Source organism: Mastigoproctus giganteus, chromosome 4 (assembly GCF_048544385.1).
Source record: "Mastigoproctus giganteus isolate SK-2022 chromosome 4, ASM4854438v1, whole genome shotgun sequence".
NCBI classification, from domain to species: Eukaryota; Metazoa; Arthropoda; class Arachnida; order Uropygi; family Thelyphonidae; genus Mastigoproctus; species Mastigoproctus giganteus.
Window position 1 is genome coordinate 39,979,616 of NC_143578.1, and position 13,583 is coordinate 39,993,198.

General features: G+C 36.9%; 1 protein-coding gene across 2 annotated transcripts in view; it reads right to left on the minus strand.

Moving 5' to 3' along the window:
• Ccz1 (vacuolar fusion protein CCZ1) overlaps positions 1-13,583 on the minus strand; it is an 80,388-nt gene that overhangs the window by 62,171 nt on the left and 4,634 nt on the right. For both annotated transcript variants that reach the window (XM_090371492.1, XM_090371491.1), the window contains exon 2: positions 6,838-6,935. In XM_090371492.1, the coding sequence (XP_090227618.1) occupies positions 6,838-6,935 (98 nt within the window). The remainder of the gene's footprint in view (positions 1-6,837; positions 6,936-13,583) is intronic.

Consider the following 13,583-nt stretch of genomic DNA (forward strand, 5'->3'; position numbering starts at 1 on the left):
TGACATTCTCTAGAGTTATTGGTTTCCCAAGGTTAACCAAAGATTGCAGGGTTGTATTTCTGTCTTGTTTATGTTTGTTGTTTGGTTTTTAGGAGCATTAGCAACTAAGGCCATACTGCTCCAGGATATGCGGTGGTCATTCCCTGACCTTTCCGCATCTTCCGTATTTGGTGGTGACGGGCTCGAACCCCGGTTTAATCAAGAAACGTGTGCTACGCACTGCTGCTCCTTCCCACCTGGCTACAGAGGCGCCATCTTGTTTATAGTATGGGCATTCAATGAGAATGTGTTTCACAGTCAAATTTAGAGAACAATGTGGACACTGTGGTGGATCATCTCCTGTGAGTAAATGAAGGTGAGTCAAATGTGTATGGCCTATTCTTGCTCTTGAAAGGAGTAATTCTTCTCATCTTGATGAACGAACACTGGAACGCCAAATTCTAGGATCCTGTTTAAATTGAAAAAGTTTGTTATTTGTTTGAGAGTGTTGATGGAAGAAGCTGTATTTAAGTGGTATTCACAGCAATAATCAAGTGCCGTTGGTGTGCAATGCCAGCGCCACCTGATAAATGTATAAAAAGACAATACATTTATTCATTGATAGATTTTATTTTATTTATTAAATTTTCCATTTCTTTGTGTTTAAGTTTTTGTTCTATAAGGCTATCTTTTGCTTCACTAATCCGGAAGACCTCCCCCCCCCACCAATTAATCCAGATTTACTGTATTACTAAATTCTACCTGCAAATTTAGGAACTGATTGCTGCATTAACTACTTTGATCACAGCAATGCAGTTAAAATGTTTATTGTGTATTATGTTTAGAGGCCAATTTTCACATTATAAAGGCTGAAAAACCAAGAGTAGCTCAGGGGAAAAAAAATCCTACTCTCTTCACTTGAGAAAACAAATTTTTGGAGTTTCCCAGTTCACAAATAACAAGTATGTTTAATTTTGAGAGTGCAGGTACTATCTTAAAAAAAATGCGTCTGAATATATGAGAGGTTATCATACGAGTTATCTACATGACTATAAAAATAATGTTATAGAACCTTTAATTTTGGTAATTTTATTAAGACATATCTTCATAGTTTATGTATAAAATATCATAAAACCCTTTAGAATCTTTTTTAGAATACAGTGGTACCTTGGATTACGAGTAACTTGGTATGCGAGTGTTTTGCAAGATGAGCAAAAATTTTTAATAAATTTTAACTTGATAAACGAGCGAGGTCTTGCAATACGAGTACAGTCAGTCCTCATATAACACATGTTTACACTACACGAATTCAATCATACACAATTTATAAATACGGGAACGATATCTTATATAACACGAACCGAATTTGCTTATGCACGATTCGCCTTTGTGTTTACAAGAAATGGCAGTCGAATGCGGAATCACCCCAACAGAACGCAACACGATAGGAATGAAGAGAAGATTTTGAAAATGTATTTATGTTTTTATATCAGTGAAGGGGAAACACATTTCACCATAATAACGTAAAAACCAACAATTCCAGCTAGTATAATCGCAAATGCAATTAGATCGAGTTTACTACCAGTATATAACAGATTCCACTAGCAGGAGCGCAACTGGAAATTGTTTTTATTGTTTTATGGTAGTAACCCCTAGAAATGTGAGGCGTTAATAGTGTATCTCTGCCTTTATGGTGTTGTTTATTCAGTTGCTACACGCACACAGCTTTGTTTATGTGTATCAAGCGTGCCTCCTCATTGTGTAATAGTGCGAGCGATGAATCTGATTTCCGTGAAATCCTCAAAAGGAGGCAAAAGCAAGTATCATTGGAAAGATTCCTTGTTAAAGCCGCACAAAAAGAAAGTCAACAGATAGCAGTGATTCCATTAGAGAAAGTAAAAGTCATCCTACCCAATAAATAATAAATTCGATTGCTTTATGTATATTAAACTTAAATATTAAAAATACAAAAAAAGGTATGTATTTTATATTAATCATTTTTACAGTATATGAATATTTTTGAGTTTTAGAACAAATCATCTGGGTTTCCATTATTTCTTATGGGGAAATTCGCTTTGATATACGAGTGCTTTGGATTACGAGCACGTTTCCGGAACGAATTATGCTCGCAAACCAAGGTACCACTGTACTTAACATGTGCCTTCAGAAAGCAACATGGATCTTAAGTTGGAATACAGAGAATCAATAAATTTCTCACTAGAGGAGGCAAATTTCCCAAGTAAATTCATGAGAAGGTAATTAGTGTATATTGTCAAGATGTCTCTTCAGCATATTTTGCACAGTTCAGATGAAAGCAACTCAAACAGGAAAGTTACTGGAAGATGATTTCAGAAGAGGGCACTTTTTCTATCTTCAGAAGAAGATAGAAAAAGCTATCTTCTTCTGAAATCAGAAGAAGATAGCTTTTTTTAGCCGTGATTCAGAAAACAGCCAAAAGTGTGTGTGCGTGTGTGTGTAAAAAAAAGTGGCACTGATGGCCATGAAAGACATGAGAAAAAGCTACACAGATAGCCTATGTAACCGGCATATCTCAAAAAAGTGTGTTATGGATACTTCCTGATAAGCTAGAGGTATCACTGGTTTTTTCTTAATGTGTCTAAAAGAAGTTGACTTTGCTTCAGAAAAAGGATTTAGCAGCAATTTCACTGGAAAATTTGAACTACGAGGGGTGATAATTTAATTCACGGACTGGTGCAAGATTTTATGTTTACCACGCGAACTTTCCATAATTGCCACTAGAGGTGCTCTCCCTGATCGCTACTGAGCAAACTGTGTCCACATGCCAGTACTTGTTCAGCTAGTGTTGTGCGAAGATAGCTTTTTTTAGCCGTGTATCACTAACGATCATTTTGAAGCAAGTATCATGTTGGATACAGACTGAGTAGCAATATGCGATTCATTATTGTGTCAGATGGGTCTTAAATGCATCAGAAACAGTTAAAAATGCATGAAGAATATTAGCATTAGCAGAGGCATTTGATGCAAGAAAGCAAGCTTATGCAGCATCAGCCAAAAAAAAATAAATAAATAAAAAAAAAAAAAAAAAAGAAACCACTTCCACTTCACCCCTCTGTTCGTTCAAAATACCTGTCCAGCTGAGCCTTAAACTTATTTAGGCTATCAACTTCCACGACAAGGGATGGAAGTCTCTTCCACCAACCAACCACCCGCTGGCTAAAGGCAAATTTCCGCACGTCTATCCTACATCTGTCTTTCCTCAATTTGAATTTATGCCCTCTCAGGTGATTATTCTGAACGAGAGGAAGAATCCCATCAGCATTGAGCATGCTCAAACCATTCAAGGCTTTATACACCTCTATCAGATCACCTCGCCGGTGCCTAGTCTCCAGACACTGTAATTTGCAAAACTTAAGCCTTTCTTCGTAAGAGCACCCCTTTGTTCCATTCACTAATCTTGTTGCCCTTCTCTGTACTCGTTCCAGCATCTCTACATCCTTCTTGAAATGAGGCCTCCAGACCTGTATACAGTACTCTAGGTGCGGTCTGACCAGTGCCTTATACAAGGGAATAATCACCTCCTTATCCCTGCTAGAGAAATTCCTATATATCATCAACGATACACCATGAGCTACTCTTGCAGCCCGTCTGCACTGCTCAGAGAACTTCATATCTGCCTGCACAACCACCCCTAAGTCCCTTTCATTCTCTACCACTGTCAGTGTAGTACCACAGAGTTGATACGTTGCTCTGGGGTTGCTGTTTCCCATGTGTAGTACTTTACATTTGTCAATGTTAAACTTCATTTGCCACCTCTTAGCCCATCTGCTCAACCTTTCCAGATCCTGTTGCAGCAGCATAGTGTCAGTAGCGTCCTTGACAACCCTGCCTACCTTTGTATCATCTGCAAACTTGGACATTAAGCTTGATATACCATCATCAATATCAATTATGAATACAGAAAACAATAATGGACCCAACACTGAGCCCTGAGGGACTCCACTAATAACATTAGTCCACGACGAGCAGTGTCCATTGATTACCACTCTCTGTCTTCTCCCCCTCAGCCACCCCTTTATCCACAGCAGCAATTTGCCTCCAATGTCACACTGCTCCAATTTGCGCAGCAGTCTTCCATGTGCAACAGTATCAAAAGCCTTTCTAAGATCCAAGTATATAATATCAAAGTTATTCCCTGCATCCAGTTCCTTTGTGACTGCATCATAGTATCCAATCAAATTGGTCAGGCAAGACTTCCCCTTAACAAAACCATGCTGTGTCCGAGCTATAACTGAAGTCTTGTCTAAATGATCCTGCAGTGCTTCTTTAACTAGTGCCTCCATTAATTTTCCTGGAACAGAAGTTAAGCTCACAGGTCTATAATTACTTGTGTCAGCCTTTGATCCTCCTTTGTGAATTGGGGTCACATTTGCACATCTCCAGTCTGTGGGTACCTCCCCTGAGTCCAAGGAAGCTCTCATAATTATGGCTAAGGGTTTGCTTACTTTCTCTGCTGCCTCCTTTATGGTAGGACTATGTGGCACAAGCGATTCAGTGAAGGCCGTGAGTCTGTTGCAGATGACCCAAGACCTGGTCAGCCTTTCTCCTCAACTCCTGAGCAAATCGCAAAAGCTCAGGAAATCTTGGATAAAGACAGGTGAAGACAGGCATAAAGAATTACACTTCATGAATTAGCTGTTAGAATGTCCATTTCATACAGTAGTGCTCACAATATTGTGAAAGATCACCTGAAAATGTGTGAATCCGAGCCCGCTGGATTCCACACAATTTGACTCCAAAACAAAAACAGCAAAGAGCAGATTTGTGCAAAAAAAAATAATGATCATTCTGAAACACAGGGTCAAAACTTCTTAAATCGAATAGTGACTGTGATGAAACTTGCATTTTTCTCTATGATCCAGAAACAAAACAATAGTCAAGTGAGCAACATTCTGATTTACCAAGACCTAAGAAATTTCAAACTTCTCGTTCGGCTGTCAAACAAATGGTGCAATTAACTATGAATAAGGGAGCACATTCTGAGGTTCTGAGTGTCAAACTCCACCACCATTCGTGAGAAACATCAACTTTCTGGTATGAAGTGGTTTCTCCATCAAGGCAATGCCAGGTCCCATATGGCTCATATTGTGCAGCCAGTGATCACTGTCATAGGTTCCAAGGTTCTGCCACATCCCCCTTATTCACCAAACTTAGCCCTGTGTGATTTCTTCCTGTTTCCATGTCTGAAGAAAGCTCTGAAGGGCAAGCGTTTCGTGTCTGACTATGATGCTCACAGAACCTCAATGGAAGCATTTTGCAGTCTTTCGAAAAAAGGCTTGCAAGAAGCATTTAATGCATGGGTACAACAGTGATGAAAGTGTGTAAAGTTCAAGGGAGATTTTAAGAAGGAGAAATCAACAGAAGATTCAGATGACAATTAAGATAAGATCTTGTGCCAGTCTGCAAATTAAATTATCACCCCTCATATTTTAAATAAAAGAAGAGCCAGAAAGTTTAATGTCTAGTTAATTACTAAGACCAAACCTGGGATCATAATTAGTGCCCATAAACCAACATGAATCTCTATAGTAGAAGACTCAACAATCTGCTGGGAAGATCATGGTGATATTTTTCTGGGATTCAAAGAGAATTCTCCTTGATGACTACATGTCTCACAAGACTAATGAAATTTGTTTCCACATTACACGAACAACATGGTTCCACCAAGAATTGACCTGGAAAGCTTTCAAATGATGTTCTCTTGATTCACAACTCATGCTGAAATTGCTTCTTTGAATGAGTGCAGATTTGGAACCTTACCTCACTTACCCTTTTGCCCAAATCTGACTGCAAGCAACCGTCTGTATGGACACCCCCCCGCAACAATGGTAACTCAATACACTGTGTGAGGACAAGAATTGAATGATGAAAGCCAATTTGTAGGTATATTATTTTTTTAATCAACTAAAAGTTTTCTGTGCACCTTGCAATAATTCCTAATTATATGGTTAATAACTAAACACATGTAAACAAAGCAATACAAACATTTTATATTGTTGTTAATTGCCTGAGAGTAACCCCGACTATTATATTTCTAACTTAATTTATTTGGGGTTTTATATTATACTTTATTTCACATGCACAGCTAAAGTGATATCATAAAATTCCCAAACAAGACAAAATTTTATCAATACATTATCTTTACCCATCTTTTTTTCTCAAGAACTGAGATGTGCATGGGCTGTGGCTTTTTAAAAAATATATATTTTTTAAGATTGTTTTGTATTGTTGCAAGATTACAATTATTTTATACCTTGACTTTTTTTAATTAATGCAATGTAATACAATGGCAATATCTTATAATAAATGAGATTTAAACTCTGTGCAAGTTGCATGCATCTTGTGTAAATCTGGAGCTCCACCACAACACTGCAACAGCTCATGTTTCAATTTGTGTAACCACATTTTCAGCAAAAAAAAACAAATCACCATGATGTAACACCTACTCTATTCTCGAATCCAGTCTCAGTTAAATCTGGATGTTCCCAAAATAGAAAAAACTTTTCTCTAAAAGAAACTATTTTTGTAGATGTTGAAAACATTAATATTAATGTGAAAAAAAATTTTTTAAAAGACACTGAAGTTGCAGATTTCCAGAGCTGTTACGAACAATGGTGGCAAAGGTACTGGACTAAGTCCATATAAGCTGGAGGAGGAGAGTACTCTTGAAATTTATTAATATGTAAATTTTTTAATATTAAGAATACATTTTTGAATTGTTCTGAAACTTAACTGGCTGACCTTGTGCATCTAGATATACATAATTAATGAAGTTAGCTAAACATTAAGAAATAAAAAAAAACTTTTAAATGAACTTACTGTGTAAATTTAATTAGTGCTTCACAGAGGCCTACATTTTTTATTCTGGTATCTAAATCTGCTTGTTCTGGAAAATAATATAATATCTTCTCCTGCTCCTTAATAGAATGCAACAAAAAATGATTCATTTTATTTTGTCTTAAATAATTATAAAAGTTAAGAGATAATATTATGCAAAATCATATCAGAGAGTAATAAGTATGTGATAACAAGTAAATTTTTACTTATCTGAAAATATTACAAAACTAAAACACAGCATTCTGCACTCTGAAATTGTGAAAGACAGACTGGTACCACTCAACACTAATGGTTCACTTAGTATCTATCCTTATTTAATAGCTAGGCTATCTAGTCCAATGATGATAAAGTTTCTAAATCTCAAAGAATTCTTTTTTCTGTTTCATAATTAAGGCAAGGATCAAGTCTGTATTAATAATATTTATACATATGACAGTCACACTCTTATTATAAAAAAATTATATACAGCTGATAGTGTATTATGAATAACTAGCCTACCTTAAAAGCATAATTAAATTTATTGTATTAATATCAAATATGAATATAAAAAAAAAGTCTGAAAAATTCTGCTGAAATTTTAAAAAAATCCTCTATGGGTGATTAATTCTTAATAAGGAGAATAATACAAAATAATAACAATAATTTATAAATTTTCACATAGCAATATCAAAGATTACTACTTCTCAAAATTTCTGAGGTCAAGGACATAACTTCAGTAACCTCAATTTAGTCAGGCACTTTTGGAAAAACTGGCTGTTTTGAAGATATCACTAGCCTCAATAACTACTGATGTGCTTTTATTTGCAAGAGCATGTTACTGCCCATGCATTATCTATAAATATAATGCATTTGCTGCTTCAAGTAACTGTTCATTCTGAAAAATTACAAAATCTCAAGGAAACTTGTTTTAATTTTTATTTTATTTTTTGAAATAATTTTTTGAAATTCCATTATTTTTACAAAATTTTAACAAATCTTGAATTTGAATACATTTAATTAAAAGGGAAGAATTTAATTAAAGAGAAAAAGGACTATACCTGAAAATTACATGCCCTAAATATCAATCATACAATCATTTCCAACTATACCTTTATTTTAAATTCAGAGATATTCCGTGACAAATTCCTCAAACAAGAATAAAAGTCTCATACTAATGTTAAGAAAAATTTGTTTATTCATTTGTGAATAGAAGGATAAAAAACAAATTAGAGTAAGAATATAAATATTAATATTAAAACATTTTAGCTATATTAAAAACAATTTATAATTAATATTTGTTGTGAATTTATTAACATCTGAAGTGGAACATGCCATCCGAATAACAAAGCCAGGCAAGGCCTGTGGACCTGATCAGATTCATGTGGAACTGCTGAAACAACTAGACTACAGCAACATCCAACTAACGAAATGGTTCAATCAAATCTACAACAACAACGACATTCCATCCGAATGGCTCCAATCCATCTTTGTGGCCCTACCAAAAAAGGCTACCAGCCGGAAATGCGAAGACTTCAGGCTGATCAGTCTAATGAGCCAGGTGCTAAAAGTCTTCCTCAAGGTGATTCAGCAAAGGATAAGATGCAAGTGCGAGAGTGCACTAGGAAACACACAGTTCGGATTCTGCAGGGGACTAGGCACCAGAGAAGCAATTTTCTGTTTACAAATATTGCTACAAAGGCGCTATGAACATCAAAAAGATGTGTATATATGTTTTATTGACTACGAGAAAGCCTTCGATTCAGTAGACCACGACCGCCTAATTGACCGACTGAGAAAACTTGGGCTTGAAAACAATGATATCAACTTTATTACAACTCTCTACTGGAATCAAACAGCCCGGCTTCGCTATGACAACGATCTGACAGACCCAATTCCAATAAAAAAAGGCGTCCGGCAAGGCTGTCCATTATCTCCCATTCTTTTTAACATCTATTCGGAAATGATCTTCGACCAAACACTGGCTGACAAGAACATCGGCATAAAAGTTAACGGACACTACATCAATAACTTAAGATATGCCAATGACACAGCACTAATAGCGGATTCAGAACAAGATTTACAGACCATCTTGAACGAAGTGGACATAGAAAGCCAAGCATGGGGGCTACGAATCAACAAAAAGAAAACAAAGGTGATAAGGTCAGCAGGACTGCAAGCAAAATCACGATCAAACTAAACAACGAAAAATTAGAGCAAATACACCGCTTCAAGTATCTCGGAGTACTCATTGATGACCAGCTGAACCATGAGGCCGAAATCAAAAGCAGAATTGAACAAGCCAGGCAGGCATTCACCAAATGGAGAACCCTCCTCACCGACAGAAGCTTGAACATCATGCTCAAATTACGCACATTGAAATGCTACATCTGGCCAATACTGCTCTACGGTGTAGAAACCTGGACTCTAACATCAGCCACTACAAAAAAGCTCCAGGCCTTCGAAATGTGGCTCTACCGAAGAATGCTGAAAATTCCGTGGACAGCCAAGATAACCAACGCACAGGTCCTGCAGGACATGCACACGGAACGGGACCTGCTCAAAACCATCATCAGCAGGGAATGCAAATACCTAGGTCACATCGCTAGGAACCAACAAAAATATCACCTACTACCACTCATCCTGGAGGGAAAGATCGAAGGCAAGAAACGCCCAGGCAGACCGAAAATGGCATGGCTAGATAACATCAACACCTGGCTTCACATGACAACAGCACAAATTCTACACGCAGCGCTAGACAGAGAACAATATCAAAACGAAGTCGCAAATGCCATTCGGCAGCATTAAAGAAGAAGTTGTGAATTTAAAAGAATTAGAAGGCATGGTTCATATTTTTTGTAGTATCATATGAATCACCAGAAAATCTAGTGGTAGCAGGATCTGGTGTCAAATGAGAAGTTCAGGGTATTTGTCTGGCCCTCCTTTTTCTCACATAATATATTGGTAACATGCTACTTGCTGATCAATGCAACTGCACACCTTCATGTTCTTCACAAATTGGGGATCCTCCTTCAAAAACAAACTTTTGGCTTGTTCCAAAAGCTTGGATGCTTCATTAAATTCCTTAGTCATAGAACTGCTCACTGCAAAGAGGTATCGACAAAACTAAAGGGTCTGCAATAACCCTCTGCTTTTGCAGTCCCATAAGCTCATCACTCCCCAATGTTTCAACAATTCTTCCACAACTGGAAATTCCACTTCTAAATTCAGTTCTTTAGTCTTCACTTATCCCATCCTCACTGCTTCCTGACTAATTTTGTTTCAGAATTCATTTACAGAAGCTGAACACACTTTTTTCTGTACTTCATTCCTATTGCTCTCCTTGACATTAGATCATGCTCACATATTCTTCACTGCATTCTGGAGAATTTTCTCCAGAATTTCTGTGGGGTTGGTGCATTTTATCCACCAGTTTCAGCAATTGCCTTCCTAAATGTCCTCTTCAGGTTTGAAGGTGGAAACAACTCTGTCCATGGACTGTGGGATGGAGGTTGCACTGGGAGGTAAAAACACAACCTTCTCATTGGAATCAAGATTGGCAAGATGGTGAGGATGTCCAGGAGCATTATGGAGAAGCAGGAGTGTCTTAAATTCTAGTTCATTTGCCTTAGTCATTTTTAATAGGGAGAACATATTGCTCAGTGAACCAATAAACAAAAATTGAAGCAGTCACTCAAGTTCTTGAATTTTACTTCCAAATGAAAGAAAGCATACATTTTGTATAGCATTTTAATTCAAGAGGTTCTCAGCTTGATACATAAACAGAAGCCTAAGTTTGAAGTCTCTTGAGACACTGAAGTCTCTTGCTGCAGTAGAGTAATGCAGGTTGGGAATACTTCTACCAGAATAAAGCTACTCATCAACATTGAAATTTTTTTAATAGGGCAGTTTATCTATTTTTTGGCTGGTGCAGCAAAAGTTCATGGCTTCCTTGCAACACATGGCTAATATTAATATTCAAGAAAGAAAACGTCTGCAGCAAACTGAAAGAATTTAAAGAGTCTGCAACAAATGGGAAAACTTAAGGACAGCATTACTTTATAAACCTATATTGGTATACTGCTATTAGTTGGAGTTTTCAAATCTTTTGGAGAAATGATGAAAAGTTTATGGGAGCTGGAATTTGGATGTCATATACAGGGTGTCTCAAAAATACACGGCATAACTTCAGGAATGAGTTCCTCATATGCAGACAATAAAAATATTTTATATCAACATAGTTCCGGAAATGCTTGGTTCCCGAGTTATTAACCGGAATGTCTTATCTCCCATGGGTGATTTCCCTCATCACAAGGTACTGACAGAATCTGGTAGTTTTTCCCATTCCGACCATGTACTCAAATCAGGAGCAAGCGGATATGCACTTTATGTACGGTTTGGCGGACGGCAATGCTTTGGAGGCTCGTCGTTCGTACCATGAAAGGTTCCCAGAACGAAGATGTCTAGATAGGAAAACGTTTGAAGGTATCCATCGCCGCCTTTGTGAACATGGGACCTTCACACCTCATGCTGCCGACAAAGGATCTACGACTCCTGAAGTAGAGTGGTGGACCAATTGCCTGGCCTCCACGCTCAACCGATTTAAACCCACTAGATTTCTTCTTGTGGGCCATTTAAAGTCATTGGTGTATTTGACTCCAGCAGCTGATGTGGAAACTCCCCGCAATCAAATTGTGGCAGGTTGTGAGACAATATGAAACATGCCAGAAATTTGGCATCGTCTTCGCGAGTCCATGAGACGTCGATGTGAGGCCTGCATTCTGGCTGAAGGTGGACATTTTGAACAATTACTATAAGGTGAGGTGAATGGTTAAGTGTCACAGACAGACTTTCAAAACTCGGAAATCAAGCATTTCCGGAACTATGTTGATATAAAATATATTTATTGTCTATATATGAGGAACTCATTCCTGAAGTTATGCTGTGTATTTTTGAGACACCCTGTATTTCGAGGTAGAATGTCTCTTAAATGATTTTTGTGATATAACAGTAGTATGCTTTGATACCCATCAAAAGTGAAGAGAGACTAATAAACTTGCCCCAGGTAGATAAATGAGATAAATGGGTATAAATTCTACTTCATGTGAAAATGTTTGTCACTAACCAGATTGTTAGCTTTAGGGACCAATGTCCCTTCAAACAATTTACCCTGAGTAGATCTGAGAAATATAGGATCATGGTAGCAAAACATTGTATGTTTTGCAAACTTTTATGGCTATAAAGTGTGGCAATAAGGTTCCCAGACTGGTGCTGTTGCAGGCATATCTAATCAGCTTGAAAATAAACGGAGGTGGTATGTTGTAGTTCAAGCATCCTCAAACAGATGGTAGTACAGAGATCTTCCAGTAGGCTGACAGGTTGCAAGTAAAACCCAGTTAGTTTTGGTAGTAGCGTTAATGTTCCATGACATGATTTTGCAATGGAGCAACAAACTAATATCAAATTTTGTTTTAAACTGCAAATATCGACAACAGAAACATATGAAATGTTAAAAATTTTATGGTGATGAAATGTTAAGTCGTACCAGCATGTTTAAATGATATAAGTGGTTTTAAGATGGATGTGAGGATGTTTGCAACAACCCAAGAACTGAATATCCGTCAATCTCTCAAAATGAGGACAGAGTTGCAAAAGTTTAGGAAATTGTGGCAAGAGATCATTTCACTGTCAGAATGATGGAGGACAAGTTAAATATGTTTAGGGAAAGGGAAAGTCTGTGGAAAATTTGTGCTACACAGCCTCACAGATGAGCAGAAACAATAAGAGTGTCACCATGCAAAGACTTCTTCCAAATTTGTCAAAACAATCCAATTTCCTTGACTGTATTGTCACTGGAGATGAGTGTTGGGTATTTTTATATGACCCACAGACGAAGTGGACTTCAAAATCATCACCAAAGTCCAAATATTTTCATTTACTGAAGTCCAAAATCAAGACTATTCTGATCATGTTTTTCGACAAGCAGTGCGATTCACACAGAATTTTTAACTGAAGGGGAGAGAATGAATGTTGCATTTTATGTACAGGTGCTTCAAAGACTATTGAAGCACATTTTCTGGGTGAGGCAACAATTTCAAGAGAAAGGCAGCTAGTTCTTGTTGCATGACAATGCCCCCCCCCATTCTGTACTTACGAAGACATTTGACAAAACATGGCATTGTGCAGATCAATCATCCGCCCTACTCTCCCAATCTAGCATCAGTAGACGTCTTTTATCGTATTCTGTTGATTTAAAGTATTTTGTAGTGTATGTATGGTGTATAACTATTTCTGGCAAACAAATTTTGCGACTGGTCTCAATAACTTTAAAATAATTTACAACACAGTAAAGTCCACAAAAATAATGTACATAAAACTGCTAGATTCTTAATTTCAGGCTAAAAAACATCACAATATAGAAAATTTCATTAATAAAGATTTAGAAGACTTAAAACAAGATGAAATAAGGAAAAATAGATTAATAATATTAAGACTGACAGATATAATTTACTTTATTGTGAAAAGAAGGAATAAGTTATAGAGGAAAGAATGAAGCTTATCTTTGAAATAACTGAAATAAGAAATAATCTAAATTTTTTAGAGTTAGTTTTACTTATAGCTAAATATGACAAGTTGCTTAAATGTTATCTTAGTAAATTAATAAGAGGAGTTTACCTCAATATAGTGCGTAGAACAATTCCATATGATACCCTCCAGATATTTCTGGAGGGTATCATACGGAAGTGTTCTAC